The sequence below is a fragment of the Euprymna scolopes genome, chromosome 38 (assembly GCF_053919585.1).
Source record: "Euprymna scolopes isolate OS-2025 chromosome 38, ASM5391958v1, whole genome shotgun sequence".
NCBI lineage: Eukaryota > Metazoa > Mollusca > Cephalopoda > Sepiida > Sepiolidae > Euprymna > Euprymna scolopes.
Genome location: NC_136519.1, coordinates 54,297,704 through 54,321,061, shown reverse-complemented (window position 1 = coordinate 54,321,061; position 23,358 = coordinate 54,297,704). Strand labels below are relative to the sequence as shown.

At 33.4% G+C, this 23,358-nt stretch overlaps 1 protein-coding gene across 16 annotated transcripts in view; it reads right to left on the bottom strand.

Annotated features, from left to right (window-relative positions):
• The window catches only part of LOC145263147 (putative monocarboxylate transporter 5), a 643,731-nt gene that overhangs the window by 186,257 nt on the left and 434,116 nt on the right, over positions 1-23,358 (bottom strand). For 13 of the 16 annotated variants that reach the window (XM_080120122.1, XM_080120134.1, XM_080120133.1 and 10 more), the window contains 2 exons: positions 22,739-22,882; positions 13,009-14,073 (listed from right to left, as the gene is read on the bottom strand). In XM_080120122.1, the coding sequence (XP_079976248.1) occupies positions 13,009-14,073; positions 22,739-22,882 (1,209 nt within the window). Of the gene's footprint in view, positions 1-8,688; positions 9,248-13,008; positions 14,074-22,738; positions 22,883-23,358 lie in introns of those variants that run through there. The other 3 variants (XM_080120130.1, XM_080120131.1, XM_080120132.1) reach the window with 2 other exon arrangements.

The window sequence follows — 23,358 nt, the reverse complement described above, 5'->3', positions numbered from 1 at the left end:
TGAGCTATTTGGCGAATAGTAATGCGCCGATTTTCCAAAATGGCAGCCTCAACTTGACGGACAGATGCCTCATCAATGGCAGAAGGGGAGGGGCGACCAGGTCTGGGAGCTGTTTCCACAGACTTCCGAGCATGTTTGACTTCACAATGCCAGCGTTTTACAAGGTCATATGATGGGGCATTATCATGCTTTTGGAATGGTGTGAGCAGCCTGGGAATCCATCTAGCAGACACCTTATGCATATGCAAATGGTCATGAATGATAGTTTCCACATACACTGTAATAATATTGACATCTTGGGCTATTTGTCGGACAGATACCTCATCAATGACAGAAGGGGGGCGTTTCCAAAAACTTCCGGCCATGTTTGAATTCACGATACCAGCCTTTTACAAGGTTATATGATGGGGCATTATCACCATAAGTTTCTTTCATTTCGTCAAAAGTTTCCTGTGATGTGCGTCCTTTTAAATACAAAAACCGCATCACTGCTCGACATTCAACAGGCTCCATTTCACACCTGACTCAGTTCAAACACCTATAAAACAGAAACCACAATTAGTTCAGAGCTGTAATTTGCCACATAGCCCATAGAGATATAAATCATTGCACATGCAAAATTTCAGCTAAATCAGACAACTGGAAGTGGGTCAGGGGCATTACTTATTCCATGCCCCCGTAGTGTCTCTTTTACAAGATTGGAATTTTTACATTAGAATAATTTATTGTACTAAAAATCATCACTCTTGCAAACGACCTCGTGTTTGTTACGTCAAATACTATAAAATTCCAGCAGAAAATGTAGAAAAGAAAAGACAATCATAATTTTGTAAGTCGCTCATTGGTGAACGCCGTATACCATTAATTTGCATATGTGCACAATTGGTAACTGTTAAATAGGATGAAGCAGGGGTCGAGTGCAGTTTTTTGTTGAACAGTTTAGAACGAGAACGAACGATGGAAGACAATATCGAATACACGAGGATTTATTGCAAGTTGAGGAAAGAAAGGGGGAAAAGACTTTCGTGCGTTGTATCGGCAAGAGGACGGTTTGACATTACCATTTTTTGTTTGTTTGTTTTGTTCCCTTTCCATTTTAGATTTATCAATGTTCGATAACATTTAATTAATGAGAGGTGTACCTGGTTTGAATCCACAACAGTGTTAATATTTCTAGGACTAAAACCAGTACAATCTCTCGCAAAATGCTTGATAGAACTGCACGTGAAACAACGCATTGTCCTACCTTGTCTGTCTGCTGGGTTTGTTTTGTTTCTTTGATAGAATTTTTGTTCTCTTTTACTAAAGTTCCGATTGAAATTTACAGTTTCAATTTCTTCCTTGATAGCAGGAACTGTTTTGCATTCTAATGAAGATTTATCAGAAAACACTGTTCTAAGGTATCCTTCGTTACTGCGTAAGTCAAACGTCCACATGTTGTCCTCAACAATTTTTCGTTTTCTTCTGGCACATTCATTGCATTCAAAACAAAAAAATGCTTGGACTCCTTCCGGCAGCAAAATTCCGTATTTCTGGTACAAGAATTCATAATGCACCAAAAAGTCGCTTCTGCTTATTCTCGCAGCTATTTTGTTAGGAGTAAAATTCCTTGATTGACATGTATATGTCGTTGTGTTTTCGCCCCTTAAATATATCTCGTTCAATTTCTCCATAATTATTTTTAATCCGTCAGTTCGACTGATATCTGTGATGTCCAAGTGTCGAACGCATTCTCATATATTTTGCGACAGTGACGAAAATACTGCTGGGCCCTGTTTTTTATTTGGGTAAATCTGAAGATAGACTATAAACATAGACATATATAGACTTGTTTTTACTCGGTGTACATTTCTTCACTCTGCAAACTAGGTGGCTGTTTCATAAATGACGCCATCTTTCTTTCAATTGTGTTTCAACGTAAGTTAAACAAATATAATATCTCTCACACGAAATACAGTCTGCTACCAATGTTAGGTCATTTAGTGCTTGCTACAACTTGCTACAATAAGTGCATGTTACTGTTGACTGGACGTTATATTGAATATCCATCAGAAATAAAGGACATAAATGAGTACATAGAAAAAAGCCACCGAGTTCGATAACTCTAACTTTAACAAGAATTATTTCTAAAAAGACATCAGCACTTAAAAGTATATACATATTATTTAGAATTCGCAAATTCTAAATAATATGTATATAAATTTTAAAAAAATGTAATTTAACACGATATGAATATTTCCCTGTAAAAACTGTCCACACATTTAATTGACCACTCAAATACGTGATCATGACAAAATATAAAAATGTTAACACATAATATCAAACGCAATTTAAAAAAAAAAACGTAATATTAAGAACTTAAATGACATAATCTACCTGAGGATAACGGAAATGTTTTAGTCGAAAGCGCTCGCTATGCAAAAACATATGGATCCAACTTATACAACTTTGATAAAAAATATAAAAAATTCGGAGATTGGGAAAGGTAAAAAAAAAATACGTAGTTTTTATTATTATTATTATTATTATTATTATTATTATTATTATTATTATTAATAATAATAATAATAATAATAATAATAATAATAATAATAATAATAATGTATGTATATATATATATATATATATATATATATCACAAAAGGTCTATATTCCAAATTTCTAGAGGTTATCCATCCATTTCTTTAAGCATGTTAAAATGTTCAATTAATAAATCACCAAGATTGATAATCTTGAAATTTAGAATATAGATCTTTTGTCATTAATTTGTATATCCTCTGTAGTTACACCGAGCTTCATTAAGTAAAGGATTGGTATAGAAAAAGGTGAAACATAATTGAATAAGAATATTTTCCTATAAACACACACACACACACACACACACACACACACACACACACACACACACACACACACACACACACATATATATAAGCCAGATTCCATAAGGCAGATTCCACGCTTCCAATACTTATATTGTCATCGCCCATTTTTCAATTAAATCAATTGTCTGCTCTAGTATGGAATCCACCATAGTGAACCATGAGAAAGCTTCACATGCCCTCCCACAGTAAGTTAGTGCACAATACATTATAATCTACATTGCACTGTAGAGAACCTACTATTGATTTTATAAAATTATATTTATATGATAGTTTGAAATAAAGTTTAAAACGCAAAAGTCATGGTTCAATTGTGTTCTAAACAGAAACATTCATTTCAAACGCGCCGCTGTCTTATCAAAAATTTGATACACTGGACTCTTCTGCTTGTACGATGATGAAATTTCTCAAATTCACTCGTGATATTAGACTGTATAAGGATGTTAACTTTGGTCAAAATCAGATTATTCCTTCTTTAACCAGATTTTTTCGATTATCCATTTTTGATACTTATCGAAGACATTCCAATACAAAACCTATCTAAGAACACTCTCATACACATAAAGTACATTTGTGTGAAATTTAAAAAAAAAAAACTGACCCAGTCGCTTCGGAGTCCATAGAGAATTACGTCTCACACACACATACACATGCAAAATGCCTTTAAGTACAGATACGAATTTATGCGGGTGTTATTTTATTCTATATATTAATATTATGTCATTACACATTTATTATCATACATTGTAAGGTCCTAGTACTGCGTGTTGATGTCTTCCATAAATGTTAGATGCAAGTTTTGTGTATCCGTAACCAAATGTTAGTAGTGTATGATAAATATTGTTTGTATATTATAGGTTATATCAAGAAGCTGCTCTGTTCTTTATTTCAGAGTTGAATTATTTTATCAGCAGCAATTCCTTAATTCTCAGATTACTTAGTCCCTTTCCGTTGCTAGTATTTTTATTTAGTCTTTAGTGGCGTTTTGATTGTGAGATAAGTGTTGATGCCTAACTGTGTGATGTAGAACTTATTATTTCATATACGGACCATGTACGATAGGATAAGCCTATGTTGTTGATAAGGCAACTGGATAGAGTGCAGTCGTCGTTCTTGGTTGGTCTTCTAGTTCTGAAGAAGTGCTGTCTAAGTATAGTTCTGAAGTGAGTTGGATATCTAATTTTTCTCTGTGAATTTGTTTTGCTGATGTTATTCTATTGTTAAAAGGTGATAGTTTTAGGAAACATTTGCGGGCAATATGAACTGGAACAAATACATAGACATTGCAAAGGCTGCTGGCAAGAAGGGGTGTTCCCTCTATCGAGCTAGAAGACTACTCACACCTGAGAGTATCCTGTACTTTTACAAGGCCACCATTCACCCATGCATGGAGTATTGTTGCCACATCTGGGCTGGTACCTCTACCACTAGTCTCTCCCTCTTAGATAAAGTCCAAAAAAGAGTTGTCAATTTAATCGGTCCTACTTTATTAACTAAGCTCCAGCCCCTGTCCCATCGCCACAGTGTTGCATCACTGTGCCTGTTTTACAAATATTTTAAAGCAATGTGTTCTGATGAACTTGTTTCACTTGTATCCCCTCGACGTACATATCCCTGACGAACCTGCTTAGCAATAAGATCTCACCCCTTCACTGTTAATGTCCCTAAATGCCAGAAAGCTTTCTATTCTAATAGTTTCTTTCCTCGAACAGTTAGACTTTGGAATTTCCTTCCTGCTTCCTGCTTCCCTGGCTGTACTGATATGCTGAAGTTTAACATAAACAAACATCTTGTTAATCTTTCCTAGACATGGCTCCAAATAGTAGCCCCTTACGTCCAAGTGGCGATATGCTTTGTAAGGGGCGAACATGAGTAACCCCCCCCCAAAAAAAAAAACAGGTGTTGGAAAGTGTGGTTGTTTTCTAGATGTCTTGGAGAGTATCCGTTCTGCCTGAGTATTTGTTGAAAATGTCTAGTGGAAGTGACCTTACTTATTTCACTAATGCATTAATCTCATTCATTGGAACAATTTATGCTTTTATGATTATTTTTTACTCTTTGTACCAACCTGTTTTAAATAAAAAATGTGTGTTAAGAAAAAATAAATAACAGGTTTGTTAGGTTTCAAAGTCCAAGGTTTTATGGTCCTGGATATGACCTTAAACTATATACGATGGTGAGGCTCCAGCTTGCGAGCTTTGGGGAGTGTGGAGCCACCTTTTAATTGCCATTGCTCCCAGGTCCACTCTGATCCAGAGTGGTAGTACCTGTTAGGATCCCAACTATGAGTTAAATAGAAACCGACTTGAAAAAAAAATACATTCTCTTAAAATATTATTTTTTCAAAATCACTGGATTCAGCATTAAATAACCTGAAAAGAGTTGATATGCTGTAAAACAAAAATAAACAACCAACCAAGGTTTTATTCATCTTGCCAATCATATTTGTTTTCAAAATAAAAATATAACTTTTACAGATCTGTTTCGTTCATGGAAACAATATTTGTATGTTAACATTGGATATTTCCTTCTGTGGACTTATCTGAAAAATTAAAAAGTTCTCAAAAAAGTGCATAACAATGTAATAGGTAAAAATTCATGAAGATCATAATAATTCACATCGGCTGATATATGGTGGGCGACCATTTCATCTGTAAAATGTACCAAAGTTTTTATTTTGAAAAAAAAAAAAAATTCTTTTGTAAGATGAATAATACATTGAACTTTGGAAATATAGCAAAAATTGTTACATTTATATATTAAGTGGCCTTAATAAAAGAATGTTAGTGATTATACCCATTTGAGCTTAGGTTTTCAGCGTATTTTAAATGTCTCTCCCAGGCTGCGATCCATGGCTACATTTATGGCCTACACCATCCAATCATATTCTTGCGAGGAGAAACCCGGATGTATTCATATCCATTACATCAACATCTTAAACCATCTATCAGGTATGTTGTACATTAGATTTGATATAGGTAAAAATATATTGATTGTGTATCGACAATGTTTGTGGCAACCAAAAATAAAATTAGATATTGAGGGTTTGTGAACAATGAGTTCAAAGCGTCTAAAAACATTTCAAATGAGTGTTTAAAGAGAAATCAAGTAGACATGTCAATTTCAACTGGTAACGTCTGCATTTCTGTGATTATATAGGAATGCATGGTGGTATGTGTGTGAACATATTAGTGTGCCTGTGTTTCATTACTGAATGTGTGTATCTTTGAATTTGTGTGTATGTGCTTGCTTCACTGGCCGTACAATAGTTCATGAATGCCTCTCGCCATGCGTGTGCTAATAACTGAGAACGCATATTCTCGCTAGATCTGAATATTTAGTTTAAAATCTAGCCGATAAAATTTGAATCTAGTGGCTAGCTTTTTCTCTATGAAATCTAAAGATTTGGTTTGCCACCCACAATTTTGAATTAATTTCCTATCTAGTCATTATGCGAGATTATTTCTCCATACATGATTATGCAGAACAGTAGTAGTTGCACATTTCAATAAAATATTTCGTATTTTAAAATATCCCTGTAACACGTCCCCAACCTTAAAAATTTAACTAAAAATTCAATATTTAAAAATATCATTGAAATCCTCCGACCCTATAAGCCCTAACCCAAGATGTCATTTTCAATTAGTCGATCATGAATTACGTCCTTTTTGGTTTGTATTTTAACATTTATTTTAAATATAGCATTAAACTGATGAATAACAATCTAAATAATATTCAAATAAAAAATATGTATAGAAAACATATACTATTATGTATATTCGTAAAAGTTTTATATAAGTTACGAAAATACTACATTTCTGAATTTTTTTATATAAGGACTGATAGATAATATTATTTGAATTATTCGCATTACTGTTCTCATCTTGAGTGTTATTTTCACGTTTCAGTCGATGTACCCTCTGGCCTTCTTTAGGTGTATTTTGTCAAACTCGGGAATCTTTCTGTTGGAAGTAGAAAATCTATACGGAATTTCGAACAAAGCCTTTTATTTAACCCACGGGAATTAGATGCTCTCATTTCGTCAGCCATGACCAGGTAAAAGTCCTAAGTAATTTATAGTTGTATTTTGTAATGTCGCATGCATTGAGGGTTGAACCTTCAAACAGACTGGTCTTTTTTCTCTTTCCTCGTCATCATGACGATGACGAGTGGAATAAACTCAAGACCAGAAACTATATTACAACTCCTCCACCCCCAAAACCTAGCAACTCTTGTGAGTGTTCCCTTCAAATAAAATTTCATTTTAGTGGAGGTGTTTGATGTTATTTATCTTGATGTTCATCTTTGACCAATCATCTTCCAACAAATATCTTCGAGTAGCTCCTAGGCCTTCATAAGTGGCGACATATTAGTAAGAAATACCATCATAGTTACGCTTATAACAGCACGCATTACAAAGTAGGAGAATGTATTAATCAGATGTACAATTCGTTTAGGAATAACTTCTCTTGAGCACGTTCATATTTTATTAGTGAAAAAGTATTGCGCTTCGAACTTATGTTTATGTGTGTTTGATGAGTGCTGTCGTAGCAGTGTAAGAAATCGCCATTAAAAATGTGTGATAAAAACTTGAATAATTAGACTTACTATCTTTCGAAGCTTATAACTACTTGAAAAATGTAATTTAAACCCTAATTTATTTTCAATGAAAGGAGCAAAGGCCAAATTTTAAAATAATAACAGGTTTAATAGCAAAATATGCAATATTTGTTTTTTTTAATCGGTTTTCTTTAAAAAAGATTTCAAGAAAATCAAAGAATTTTAACTTGCTTTGAAGATAATAAAATATATAAATTTCAAAAAATCACTCACCTATAAAAATACTAATCAATGGGTACTTCCATTCTTCATCGTTAAGAATTTATCCATATTTATATTTTATAATATGTCCTTTTTAAATAAAATACTAATAAGCAAGGATTAAAAAATACTGCGATATCAGATTTCACAATTGGAATAAAGCGGAGAAAAACGCCCCCTTTTCTTCAAGTTGAGAACTTCGGTGGCCGTAAGCGCCAGAATTAATTCTATTTCTGGCTGTAAACAAAAGTTAATCCATATGGGCAATCGTACTTGTAAAATGATCACATTTCACTCATCAGTTTTTGTCGTTTAAAAAAAATCCATTCAACCAATTTTCCATTTTTTTTATTCTCTTAAAGAAATACATGAGTTTTTGATTTAATATATTTTATTTCTCCTTTATGGGGTGATTTATTTTAAATCTAAAAAAACATTGAATATAGCAGAAAAAATTGTTGTAGGTATTCAATCTTTTCAGGACAAAATTTAAAAATTGTGACGTTTCACTTAAAAAAAAACAACGTGTTTTTTTAAAGGTTTTAAACTTTTGACTTTAAAGGTAAATTTGCACAAAACTATTCTTTTTTGTTTTAAATTAGATAATTTTATTTATTGATCTTTTATCTTCAATTTGTGATATATAAATGTGAGGTGAGAAAATTAATTATTTTCATTTTAATAGACATTTCAAAATGGGGGGGGTGAATTAAAAAAACGCGTTTGTCTAGAATATTATATTCAGTTTATTGGAAAGAGCATGAAATTTCACATTAAACCTGCAAATATTGTAAAAATTGAACCATTAGAAAATTTTGATAGATTTTTAAATTGAAAAATATTTAACTCGTAAAATTCAATTCATGAAATGAATTGAATTTTACGAGTTAATTTTACGAGTTAATATTTCTATTATTTTTCAAAAAACTTTAATATTTTATTTTGGAAGTATATTCCATAAAGAAATTAAACAAACCACTTTAAAAAGAGAAATTACGAGTTTTGTATATTTTATTCGCAGTTTTGTGTAAAGGATGTCAAAAATTCCCCCCAAATTCTGGCACACTTAGTGCTGTTGCTAGGTATATGGTAGTTCACATATGTTACTCTAGGTGTGTGTATGTTACTTATCGAGGACCTTTCAGACTCAATTTTTTACGTATTCATGTGTGTTGTCTGTGGAAGAAGAAACAGAAAAGAAATATAGAAACCTGTATGTTTGAGATTTTATAAAATGCGCAAGTTTTCAGCCGTCCGGTTAACTCAAAGAAACTACTGATTGAATATTTTGTCCAATCAAAAGTCGATGTATAAAAACAACGTTCACTATCGCCGCCATTTTGAGCAACTCAACAAATATTAACTATACATGAATGTGTGTTTGTTTACGTTTACGTTGTGTGCGTCCATAGATTTTCATTTTTGCGAGTGCTTTTCGTATTTGATACATGCTTCCACACAGAATAGGACTCCGCTGATGATGAGGGAGATTCCATTTATTATAAATCCAGGAGTATATGATCCAATAAACTCCCGGAAAAATCCTGTCCGCAAAGAAAAAAGAAACAAATAAAATAATTTGATTTAAGCTGAATAAGATGTATTATTTTATTTTATTTATTTTTTTATATCAACGAAATTTCTGGAGAAGTATCCAGAACTCTATGTATGTAAAACAGTATAAACAATGCTAGAGAAATATGAATTGAATCGCATAAGGGAATGTTATAAGAATAATGAAAAGAATAACAAAAGTATAATAATGAAAGAAATATGAATTGAATCGCATAAGGGAATGTTATAAGAATAATGAAAAGAATAACAAAAGTATAATAATGAAAGAAATATGAATTGAATCGCATAAGGAAAGGTGAATATAGTCAAATGTGACCGCCATTTTTAATTTTTTACTAAATATTGTTCTGAGAGCCGATTTTGTATGAAAAATGTCATTTCTTTTTTAAGTGTGAATTTTTGGCCGTGGTTTGTGTTTTTTTTTTCGCACACACCACACGATCGGTTAATATTATAAGATTGGGATAATCTCATAACAGCAATGCAATGTTAGTATGTACAAACTGTTAAGAATATATATACATAAAACTGTAGCTTAGTAAATAATCATATAATCACATCCTTTTTATTATTATTATTATTATTATTATTATTATTATTATTATTATTATTATTATTATTATAACAACAACAGCAACAACAACAACAACTTCTAAACGCATTTAAACAACTTTTAGCTGACATCCTCCACTCCAAAAAATCATATGACTTATCTAATTATTTGCACATTAATATCCCACACATTTGTTTTTTGTTTTTTTCTGACGAACCAATGCAGTGCTGTGTTTCTGCTGTGTTTGAAACAATGACGACATACTGACATATGAAAATACAACAATATATCTTTATATGAAAACTAGACTACCCGTGACCCGTTGGGTCAGCATGTTATATTAGCTATGGAATTAACGTATGAGCGTGACACTTGTGACATAAAGAAAATATTTTTTTTGTGAACTAAAAGAAACATTTCTATGAAAGTATATTACAATGAAAAAGAATATAAATATATCTTCATGAGTCGTTCTGTTTATAATTGTCTATTTTTGAAAAAAAAGCAAACAAAAAAAAACACTTACAGCCATTGAATTATAAGTGGTTTGCCATACTTATAGGTAAATGTGCACTGAACGGATACCATAATACTTAAAGTTAAATTCAAATTTTGATATATCTTTTAATTTAAACGCAAAAAAAAAACAATTAGGACGCTAAAAACGTAAATAGTAAAACAATACGTTTTATTGTCGCGTTGATTATTTATTTGTAACGCAAATTAAAAAAATATATATTTTCGGGGTTATTTATTTATGTTGGTAGTGTAGAAGAAAATGTATGAACGTTTATTTAAGAAAGGTGTATTAAAAAATGGAGAATAAATTAAAAAATGAAGGCGGTGGGTAAATCGCCGTTATAAAATGCTCTTATTGTTGTCAACGGGTTAAAGTAGATTTATTTGTAAGAAAATTGCGTTAAAATAACTTAAACGTATTACGGAAATGAACGATGTAAAAAATGCAGAAAGTATTAACAATTGTTTATTTAGATAATTTAAACGCGAAAACAACCCAAAAAACAATTGGGATGCTGAAAACGTACACAGTAAAACAATACGTTTTATTGTCGCGTTAATTATTTGTTATGTGCGCATGCGCAACCGGAAGTCGAAAACCAAGGTTGGGTTACAACACCCGTTACAAGGCCATTTGAGTTTTATAATTATTAAGATATAACAATATATCTTTATCATGGACTAGTCTGGATGCCCGGCATTGCCCGGGTGTTTGTAGGTCTGTGTTGAGCAAAAAAAAAAAAAATAAAATAAAAGTTGTAGTAGGCAGGCAGGCTCGAACCCGTGACGCAAAGGCGGAAAAAAAGTGGAGGTGTGTATAAGAGTGTTGGTTGAGCAACAAAAATTGGTAGTAGGCAGGCATCCATATCACGAAGGAGGAAAAGAATGTGAAAAAAATGACGCGTTAGCTGTTGCGCCCATCGCCAAACCGGAAGTGACGTAGGTTTAAATTAAGGCTAGATACTCAAAAAGAGGCGATGACTTTCGAAAATATCGGCGAAAAAAGCGACCCCCTCCCTGTAGAAAAGTGCTCAATCGAGGGTGAAAAAAATTAATGTTTTTGGCCAATTTTTCGATATTTGTTGTTCGAAGTGCTGAGCTTTAAAACGATGCTGATCTCGTGAAAATCCGTCGCCTTTGTCGAAAGTTTTTTCAAGACATACATACATACATACATTTAAAGAGAAAGGTGAGATTTATATTATGGACTAGCGGGGGGGTATCAAGCGTTGCCCGAGTATTTGTAGGTGTGTGTGGTTGTTAATGAAAACCTAAGAATAAGCGAAGTAAAAAAATAAAACATAAAAACGAACGTTAAAACTTAAGCGGGGGGGAGTACCCGGGAAGGGGGAGGGGTAATCAAAACATCGAAAAAAAAAACACAAAAAAAACTAACGTAAGGCAAACGAACGATGTTAAATGTAAAAATCGAAAAAATAAAAACAAAAAAGAAAACAGAAAAACGAACGTTAAAAGTACTTCCCCCCCAAAAAAAAAACACGTGAAAAATGGCTTAAATAAGCCTGTTTCGATATTAAAATTTAAAAAATCGGTGGGTACCCGGGTGTGTTTGGGTGTGTGTGGTCGGTTGGGGTGGAGGTGTTAATGAAAACCTAAGAATAAGCGAAGTAAAAAAAAAAACAGAAAAACGAACGTTACGTGAAAATAGCTGCTTCAATATTAAAATTTAAAAAATCGAAAAAAAAAAATCTCACACTACGATTCGAACCCAAAACGTTTAGATAATGAACCAACGCTCTAACCAACTGAGCTAACACGACGTACATGAAATTTAGTCAGTTCTTCAACTATTTAAACTAAATCAGGTCATGACGTTATCTGACACATGCGTAGAACCGATCTCGTCATGAGAGGACGGTTTTTGTTGCCCCCCCCCCTGTAGAAAATTGTTGATTACAGGGTGAAAAAATTAACAGTTGCCTGCGTAAGATTCATAATTTTTTATTCAAATAACCTTTTGGTACATTTGATAATTATTTTATTTGTTCTTGCATTTAGCCAGATGCACACTTTTGTGGAAATGATTTCTCAGTACACACGGCCTAGGTATTGAACAAGATGTCAGGTTCATAATTTCTTATTCAAATAACTTATTTGGTACATATGCTAATTATTTTGTTGTTTCTTATATTTGTCACCAACTGTATGCTTTAATCAAAAAGATTTCTCGGTACATTGATTTCTCAGTATCCAACAGTAGGGCGTTTGAAATTTTGGACTGTATAAAAAAAATATTAAAAATACGAGTAAAGGTACTAAACTAAATAGAAAGTAAGTAATAAATTAATTTTTTGGGGGTATATTGAAGCGGTTGGCTCCTATAATGACTACAATGTTTTATCGACTAGTTTTGTCTGTTTTATCGAATAGTAATAGGACAAACTAATCCACCATATTAATTTATCTGATTTTTGCAGACTTTTTTGTTTTTGTAGATATTTTTCATTTGTATGTCCATCCGGACTTATTATTACTTGTAGGGTTAAGGAAGAATAGGTTTTGTTTTATAAGAAACAAATAAAAAAATCAAACAGTGTATATTAAAAATAATCAATTGTAGCCCCTGTTCCCAATAAATAAGAGCACATCATCATCAATCAATAAATCAATCAATAAATCAATCAATAAATCACTTACCAGTAAATAAGTAACTCCCAGCCGAAGCAAATCCGTTAAAAAAGAGCATTAAGCCAAGTCCTTGTGAAAGTTTTTCGATTCCGATATAGTCTGTGAGAATTGTGGTAGATATTGCAAACACAATGCCCCCGCTTGCTCCGTAGAGGGCGCAATAGGCAGAAAAGCTAGGAAAATTGAGAAAGAAAGGCGTAAAGCAGGCGACGATTCCATGAATAATAAGAACACTACCAAGAAATCTGGGACGATTCAAGTATTTCTGGTCGGCAATCAGAGTGGTTAATATCCGACCGCCAAGGTCAGCGAAACCCGCGATGGCAACAAATAACATGCCCTCACTTCGACTGAGTCCCATATCCTCCGCATGCGAAGGAAAGAAAGACTGTGGTATACTGGATGCCAGTTGGCTTATTGAAGAACCAAAGAAGTATGTAATAAAAATCGGTTGCTTGAATAATTTGAAATCAACACTGAGGAAAATTGATTTTAAGTTGGATAAAATGGATTCTTTTAATATGGCGACTTTTTTGCCGCCGGTTTTTGTGGTTTGGTCAAAAACTAGATTCGGTTTGTCCGTTTCGTTTTTTGATATATTTAAACTGACAATATTTGTTTTATTTTCAGAGTTGGCATAGCTATCGCCATTTTCAAGATATTGACAGCCTGTTGATTCATAATGTTTGTTATTCACAACGAGTAACGTTTCCAATTGCTCTTCTTCGATGGAACCATTTGACACAGATTGGACGCTTTTAATTACATTTTTGTCTTCATTTCCCATCATACAAGTTATTTCGCCGTCAACTTTAGCCTCTTTGATACGAACAAAAAAGCTGTTCGGACGTAGCAACATTGCGAATGTGATGCACTGGATGAAAATACCACCATTTAAAAGTAGCGCCCCCTTGATGCCATATTCGAAAACCAAAAAGGAAAATAAAGGAGATAATGCGAATTGCCCGATACTTGCTCCACAGGAAGTCAGTGCATTAGCAGTCCCTCGATATTTGACGAAATAATGTCCAATTATAACAATGGTGGGTCCATACATAAATGCAATGCCCATTCCTAAAAATATAAAATAAGTAAATATTAATTTATTATATAAAGAGTAATTTTATATATGCGTGTATGACCAGTTAAAACTAAAAAATAACAAAATAAGCATGCACAAAGTTAGTATTTTCTTGATCAGCATTGTTTTGGATGAATAATACATGAAATTTAGAAAAAACAATATGCACCCTTTGACCCTACCATGTCCCAGCGTTTTCCAGACATTAACTTAAGGGAAGTAAATGATGTTTTCAAGGAGTTCATTCCCTTATGCCGACTCATTCTGTGGGGGAATCTATAAAAGTGTGTGTGTGTGTGTGTGTGTGTGTGTGTGTGTGTGTGTGCGAGCATCCAGGAAGAGGAATGGGTAGAACGGAGAAGAAAGCGGAAGATGGCAGAAGAAAGAAAAAAGGAGGAACACTAAACAGGAGAGTGATAGAAGTTTTAATAAAAATATCTTACACTTTTCCCGGAGGCAACATTGGGTAGTCCTGCTAGTCATATATATAGTAAAAAAGATAGAAACCCTTTTAAAGAGTAAACGTAAAGTTTAGGTGATAGATAATTTTTGTTGTTGAAATTTTTGATATGCGATAAAATCCCACCTTTTCACTGTTGAGGTCCCTAGATACCGGAAAACATTCTACTCTAATAGTTTTTTTCTCACAAATTTCTGAATTTGAATTCCCTGACTGTTCTAACCTGCAAAAGTTTACATGCAATGCGAAAAACATCTTACTGCTCAACTCCCTACAGTTTCGTGTTAAATACGATTTCAAATAATAGCCTCTTATGTCCAAGTGCCAATATGACTTGTTTGGAGCGAAAAAGAGTAACAAAACAGAAAAAAAGTCTGACGATGAATTGGATTGGTTGTGTCTCTCAGAGAGAGAGAGAGAGAGAGAGAGAGAGAGAGAGAGAGAGAGAGAGAGAGAGAGTGAGAGAGAGTGAGAGAGAGATATGGGAACGGACTCTAAATTATAGAACTTATGTTTTGATTTGGCCAGGTTAAGATTTCAAAAGAAAAAAACGAGTTTCATTGTAATTAAAAAAAAAAACCTCTCTCACTTGTTTTAAACGGAAGTTTTTTGGTTTGTTTTTTTTTTTTTACTAGAGACGATCATGGCTTATCAGTTTTAGGAAACAAAATTTGCTCATGGAATTTATGTATAGTTTTAGACACAGATAGATAATAAGGGAAATTGTTAGCATTTGTTGTAGCCAGACAAGTGTCTACTGCAAATTTTATTCCGTCCCGGAATTAAATAAAAGCTTTGGACGGGCACGAGCTGATGATCGTGGTCTGTGTAGTAAATGTTTAAAAAACATACAAATAAATTATGTTATTCTGCCTAAAATGAAAACAATTTTCCGAGAAATCTTAAAATGGATAAGTGTTAATTTTATAATTGAAAATTTGGTAAATTTTTTGTTGATAACGAAAATGTTTCTTTTTCCAAAAATACTTAATAGTAAAAAGATTTTTTTAATAAAAAATGAAACGTCAAAAAAAAAAAAAAATCATATCTAATAAAGATAGGAGTAAAATAATGATTTTGGACCAACACAACGGGGTGACGATTATGTCCTGTGCAGTAAATGTAAACAAACTCACAATCATAGCTGTTTGAATAAAAAAAGGATATATATATATATATTATATAATATATATAATATATATATATATATATATATATATATATTATATAATATATATATAATATATATATAATATATATATTATATATAATATGTATATATAATATATATATAATATATATATTATATATAATATATATATATAATATATATATATATATAATAAATATATATATATATATTATATATATAATATATATATAAGTACATACGATATAAATGATATTAAAATGCATATACATAACGGATTATCCTACTGCTTGATTTTCAGTACAGATCTCTAGCTACTACTACTAATACATTTAATTCTTCTTCAGAATATCAGAATGGTGTACAGAACTCACCCGATCGTATTCAACATACTGACTGAAACATTTTTAATAACTGATAAAAAAAAAATATGTCTTACTGATACTTCATTGCTCGTTGTATGTATGGATGATCATTGTAGCAATAAATCGAATAAATGTGTGGATGAGCATTGCAATAATAAATAGAATAAATATCTAATGACAATTGCGGTTATCGATACAGTTCCAAACAATAAACCGATCCATAAATGCTATCATTTTCATCCATACGCACTCACGATTAACGACACGATGCTTGTTCATATCCTAAACGCATTATGAAAAACTTTTGTTTTCCGTCTTCTTTATTGTGTATCCGGCGTCATAAGTTTTCCTAATTTTAAAGTCATTACATAACAATTCCATTTTAAACTTAAAAACAAAAAGAAAATAAAAATATTTATTACATTACGCACATTTGATTTGATTTTTTTTTTGTTCTAAGAAATTACTGAAAAATAAAGATTTTATTATTTACAGAAACAATACACTGATCCGTCATTGCACATTACTAGCAGGACTCGTTAACCGGCGTTGCTTGGTGGAAGCCTCTCCCCTCCCTCGCAAGAAAGTAAACTACGGTTGTTGATAACTTGCAGGTACTGTTTGAATGTGACAAAAAAGCAAACAAGGAAATACGTAAATCCGTATAAAAATTATGAAAAAATGATCCATTAGAATAAGAATAGAAAGTATAAACAGATTTTTTAGAATTTATGGATTCTCATTGTATATGAACTGTTTAGATTGATAGAAACTCTCCATGGTAAAAACGGCTCTCAGAATAGACACCACCAACCTCCACTTGGAATTGACGCCCCCAACATCCTCATGTAAAAAATGTATATCGGAGCAGAGCACCCCCTTTATATTTGATGTGGTAGATAAATAAATCCCCCAAATTAATCGTAGGCAGCACACCCACCCGCAATTGATATGATTAGTGACAGTGTCGATAGAAGAGAAATGGATTTTTGTATCGCGCGTGTGCAACTACAAATCTGTCAGGCATTGAATTACAGTGCAGAATACATGTGTTTATATCTATAGAAGCACTTGTCTGCGCAAAATTTGAATAAGATTTTTTTAATCAGACGAACATCTATAAAAGTGGTCATTGTAATGTGGAGGTGGACGTAATGTAAAAATTTACCCCTCCTAAATGTTAACATGTGCGCGTGTAAAAGAAATCTATCCGTCTACCGTACTAGTAAATGGCAAAAGGAAAAAATCGTAATTGTAACGAAAAATGTAGAGGTGGACATAATGTTTTAATTACCCACCTCTTCCCAAAAAATGTTAACGCGTGTGTGTATAAAGAAATGTAACCGTCAATCTTACTAGTAAATGGTAAAAGCAAAAAAAAAAAAAAAAAAAAAAAATAAGCAAAGGTAAACATGTTTTGGTTGATTGTGCACCTTTGCCACCTCGCTATTTTTTAATAGTTTGGTTAAATTCAAGCACCACGATCTTTTTTTTTATTAAATTGTTAAGTGGAAGCACAGAATAGTTACCAAGCACCCTCCCCTCCCCATGTTAAGAATGTCTTTCAAAATAATAACGTTGTTATTTCAGCACGGTGTCAAAAGAGCACGAGGACCGATGTTTATTTTTCATAGCAGGTTTTTATTTGAGAGGGTGGGGTCGATACTGCCGTATCGGTAGTTCGAACATGTTTACATATCTAAACGATGCTGTTTGTGCACATTCGCCACCTCGGTATTTCTGAATAGTTTATTCAGGTTGAATTCAATCTTCACGATATCTCTTTTATTATAAAATTGTTAAGTGGAAGCACAGAATAGTTATCAACCACCTTCTACTCCCTTTGAAAATAATAAGGTTATTATTTCAACATGGAGACAGAGGAGCACAATACACATGTGTTTGTTTTTTGTTAGATTTTTTATTTGAGGGAGTAGAGGGCTCCTGCCGTGTCAGCAGTTCGAACATGTTTAAATTTTTAAACCATGGTATTTGTGCACTTTTGCCATCTTGACGGAATTTTGGGGTCGTCACCAAAATCCTTTTTTAGGGGTAACAAATTAAAGAAAAAAAAAAAAAAGAAAAAAAAAATAAACAAATAAAGCAAATTTTCCGAGAATGGGAAACTAGAGAAATGAGCACATGAAATACAGACCCGAAATGAGATTAAAATTATCCAAATTTATTTAAAATAAAATAAAATATTATTGTAGGGGACTACAAATTAGAGGACACCGGGGAGGAGTAATCTACCCCTGCTCTAAGGCTGGTTGGTTTTTCCCTTTGGTCACGGGAAGACGTGTTGCCTTTTCCCTCTCAAGAAGAGGAGAACCTTCGTTCCACCACGAGGTGAGCTCTGACAACTTTTTCCACCAGTCGGTGAGTCTTATCGAACTGTCGCTATTGTATTGTGTTTTATTGCTGTTTAAATGTTTGTCAGTGTATAATAAATGTGTAAACGTAATTGGGCAATTGTGTTTATTCATATATTTTTTGTTTAGTTAAAACTAACATTATGATTGCTTTTATTTTCCAAAGCTCAGGTTTTAAAAAGCCTTGAAGGTAACATATGAAATGAAAAGCACATACAAAAAATAGAAAATAGTTCTTTCAAGTCTTTAAATTCAGTCCTTCAATAAAAATAAGTCTTTTTTTTCCAGGAAAGAAAACATGTAAGGCAGAGTTGCAAAGTTCTTTTTCTTCTTCTCTCCTGTCTCTCACTTTTTTAAAACAAACGAAACCCTCAAAGGGTTTTTTTTTTAAGTTTGGTTCTCTCTCTATTCGTAGTATGGAGCATTCGAATGGAAATCCTTTTCTCTGAAAAGGGTTGTCTTTTCCTTCTGCTTTTTCTTCTTTATTCTTCTCCAGAAATAATATTCGTTTTCTCTGAAAGGTTTGTCTTTGTCTTCTTCTGCTTCTTTAGAAATAATAATCCTTTTTTACTGAAAAGGGTTGTCTTGCTATTTCTTCATCCGTTCGAAAGGGGACTTAGAAAATAAATCAATGTTGCCGAGTCTCTCAGTCAACAGATTGAAAAGAATAGATAAAAATGGTGATAGTCTCCGTCACACTTTATCTTTTCAATAAATGGTCTATTTTAGAACACCAATTTCAACCACTACAATAAAGGCTCTGTACTCTAAGTGGAGTGGTTGAATGAATTAACGTCAGTGGTATTCTCCTCTCGACGGAATCCCAGAAACGAGACTTGCTCTCACGAAGTCTTATCCGGAACTAATTTGAAAAAGGTGCTAGAAAAAGGGAATTCTGAGATCGTTTTACAGGAGCCAATCATCATCAAGCAATGATGATGATACTATTAAAAAAAGGAAAGACACTAACAAAGAGAAAGAGAGAAAGAAATGTCCACGAGGACTTATGAGAGAGAGAGAGAGAGAGAGAGAGAGAGAGAGAGAGAGAGAGGGGGGCACACACGCAAACACATTAGCCAGCTGAAAAGGCTTTCGTACGTATGACTGCTGGAGAACAGGGGCCAAGATGAGAAGGAGAGGGGGGGGGTAAGATGAATAAGATGAATGCTACAGGCGACCCAAAACGGCTGAACCCCCACTTCCCTTTGCACTGCTGATGGCGACGCCGATAAAAAATAAAATTCCGACAATCTCGCTAGTTTTAAATATTTTATTTAAGTTGTAATCAAGCGCCATGATATCTTTTTTTTTTGTTATGAAATTGTTAAGTGGAAGCACAGAATACTTACGAAAGACTATCCCGTCTTTGTGGGGAGAGGGCGATTATACATGTTTACATTTCTAAGCCATGGTGCTTGTGCACTTTTGCCATCTCGCTGTTTTTCAATATTTCATTCATTTAATGAAATTTTTAGGTGGAAGCAGAGAATAGTTACCAAATACTCTCGATGTATAAGTTGTATGGATGCATACGATTATTGTTAGCAGTGATTTGGTCATGGTATTCCGATATTTAATGAGAATTTGCTAAGAAGTTTAAAGCTGTACAGTTTTAATCGACAGTTTAAAGACTTTACCTAGTTCGTTTATTTTTTGTGTGGATAGCGACAGAAGTGTAGGTAATCAATGTAGGAAAATTCGATTGTATTTATGCAAGTTTTTACCTGTGAATGTCTGTGGCGTTATATGAGGTTAGCAAATATCTGGTTGTGAATGATTCATAATTGTTAAATGCTGGTCGTCTTAACGTTAGTTCCTGCGGAGAGCGACGCCATGTTTGTCAACTCATGAAAGTGTTCGTTAATATAGGGATTCTGGAATATGAGAATATCCGGTTTCAGCCAATCGTAAAGGCTGGAACATTGTCGGGAGACATTATTAAGTTTGATGCATAAATAGGAATGATTATGTTATGTCTATGCATGTAATCTTGAAGTCACGAATGGTATAATCTCACTGTGGTAGGAAAATGCAGAACCGTACCCGGTTACAACTAGTAACAGTGGTATGACTTAATATATAGAGAAAAAAGTAGGGACTCCTTCGTCTTATAATGTTGCGATTGTGATGGTTGTTCTCCATGGAGTGAATGTAGCATTTTAATATGTATGTAACGGCGTGCAAAAGTTACATAAGATGGTGAGTAAAAGTTTAGACAAAATAAATTTGTATGAGGCATCTGTTAAACCTATGCTGATTTGGTACAGAGGGGAATTTATGCAATGAAAATATTATAAACAGGAAGGATATGGCACAACTACGTTGACACACCGGTTCTCAGCAGATCACCGAAGTTAAGCAACATTGAACCTGGCCAGTACCAGATGGGTGATCATTTGGGAAGGTAAGGCGTTGTATGTACCATGCCGAGTCGTAGAAATTTCCAGATTGGAAAGGCAGTGCACTGAGAATTATGCAAACACCTTAATCTTGAACACCCAGACAAATAGTACAAGCTCAAACCGGCAGCAGTACTTGAAAATGAAAGTCACAAAATCCTATTGGACATAGATATACAAACGGATAAACCCATCCAAACAAGGGGACTGGATTTCATACTAGTTAACAAGAAGAAAAGGATCTGCTAGATTGTAAATTTTGCCGTTTGATTGTAAGTTACCCCCCACCCCGTGTCCCTACTTTCCCCCATTTTTTTTTCTTTTCTTTTTTTTTTTTCGTGTGTGTGCGTCACCAAAAACTGACGCCACACCAAATAAGTGAGAAGAGTTAATGAGGATGGAAGGACAGAGGAGAGAAAGCACTAGCCAGACCTCTGCTGGATGAGCACAAAAAGGACTGGGACCTTGGGGAGGCTTTTTGCCACCCAAATTCCAGTGAAGACCAATGATCACTACCAACAAGAAATTAACGCTAAGTGGCTGTTACGATAACGCAAATTCATCTGCAATGGTTATCAAAAGAGGTAGAGAGTACTGGAAATCTGGGGAGACTTGTTGTCACTCAGACTCTAGAGAATGCCACAAGTTGTTCTCAAAGAGAATTCTTTGATGATGACCTGTGTGACTACTCCTATAAGTAAATAATAGAGAAGAATAATAGAAATAAATAAAGATAAATATTCAATTAAAAAATTATATTTCTCTCTCTATGTGTGTATATATGTGGAACGGTCTCTACCAAACTACCCAGTCAGTTTTTAATCTACAAACTTAAAACTTGATGTATAGGAGATTCGAAACTGTGGAATCCGGTAAAAATAGCTGCTAAAGAGTCAAATTTTAAAAATTGGAACTTGGCACGTGTAAGTTGACTTAAAGTGCTCCTCTACACATGCACAAATACGTTAAACTATGTTAATTTTCAAAGTTTTGATATCCACCTGTGCTTATTTCATATGATAGTGAATACCGCTGGAGAGCTACATATTTTGATTTCGATTCTAGCTGATGGCACCAAAGTCATATTTAAAAAAACTTTTGAAATCACTGCTATATATTGGGAAAAATATAATCATCAACAAAGAATTAGCTCTATAATGATAAAAGTTAAATCTGCATAAAATAAAATATCATATTTTAGCGTATTTTATGACCGAGCAATGCCGGGAGGCATGCTAGTATACAATTAGAATAAAAAAAAGGAAAAGGAAATTGTAGTCCAAACTTTGAAAAGGCAACATAATAGAGGCTGTATAACTACCCGAGAAGCAAATTGGTAATTCATAAATGGACAAGGTAAATTACAGGATTTGTGATGAAGATTCGAGGTAAAGAAATTTTCCAACGAAGTCTTGAATAAAAAGCAATTTCACCAAATGAAGCGTATTTACGTATATTTCCAGATAACAGTATGCAAAAAATATTAAAAATAAAAAGAATATAAAAGCAAAATAGCTGAGAAAAAGTAATTCAGTGGAGATAGGATGCATTAAAAAGATAAAAAGGAAAAACAATTAAACACAAAAGAAAACATGAAACGAAAGATTAACCGGTTTCGTTCAAGTCAACGAACGTTTTCAGAAAAAGTGAGGATTTGAGCGTTATTGAAAAGGAAATTCTGTGTTGCGTCTTCTTTTCCTATATTGTCATCTTTTTTCCAATAAATTTTAAATCTTCCCTTTTTCTGAAAACGTTCGTTGATCTGAAGGAATCCGGTCAATCTCTCGTTTGATGTTTGCTTCCCATGTTTAATTATTTCCCCCCCTTTTTTTTTACATACATACATTGTTTAAATCATATCAAATCGTATTCGCATATAAGGGCTAATAAATTTTCTTAAAAGTTAACTTACCATTCAGTATATGAATTGCTGTTACAAACTTTATATTTGTCGCTTGGAAGTCAAGAATAAAACAGAAAGCGGAACAAAAGCAGCCAACGATGATCAAAACTCGCAAGGACAGCATTTTCGTTAGACAATTCAGAACGAAGAAACCTGACAATAAAAGATAGAAACGAACCTGAATACCACATGAGAGGCGGATTAGGGAAGGGTTTGCTATATTACTGCAGATACTATTTGCCTCAGATTGCCCGGGACCCGATGTAATCCTTAATGGTCTAGCGCGCTCTTCTGAAAAAAAGTTGCTCTCACGCTCGCTCTATCGCTGGCTGCAATGGGTTTTCCTATTACGTCGGAATGACTTATTTTTATTTTCTTGACTCAAGGTTTCATTAAAAATACAGAAAAATAGTTAATACTACGATGGCTGTGTGGATAAGTGTTCGTTTTCATTACCAATAATTTATGCCATATTTCAGGGTTCGAATCTCATACTAGAGCATTATCGTTTGCTTTTGCTACAGCGCTTCTGGTATTTCCTAGCCGATATCAATCATCATCATAAATCTGAATAACAAATTTATTATTATTAATACGATTTTATGAAAAAGATAAAAACAACAACATTT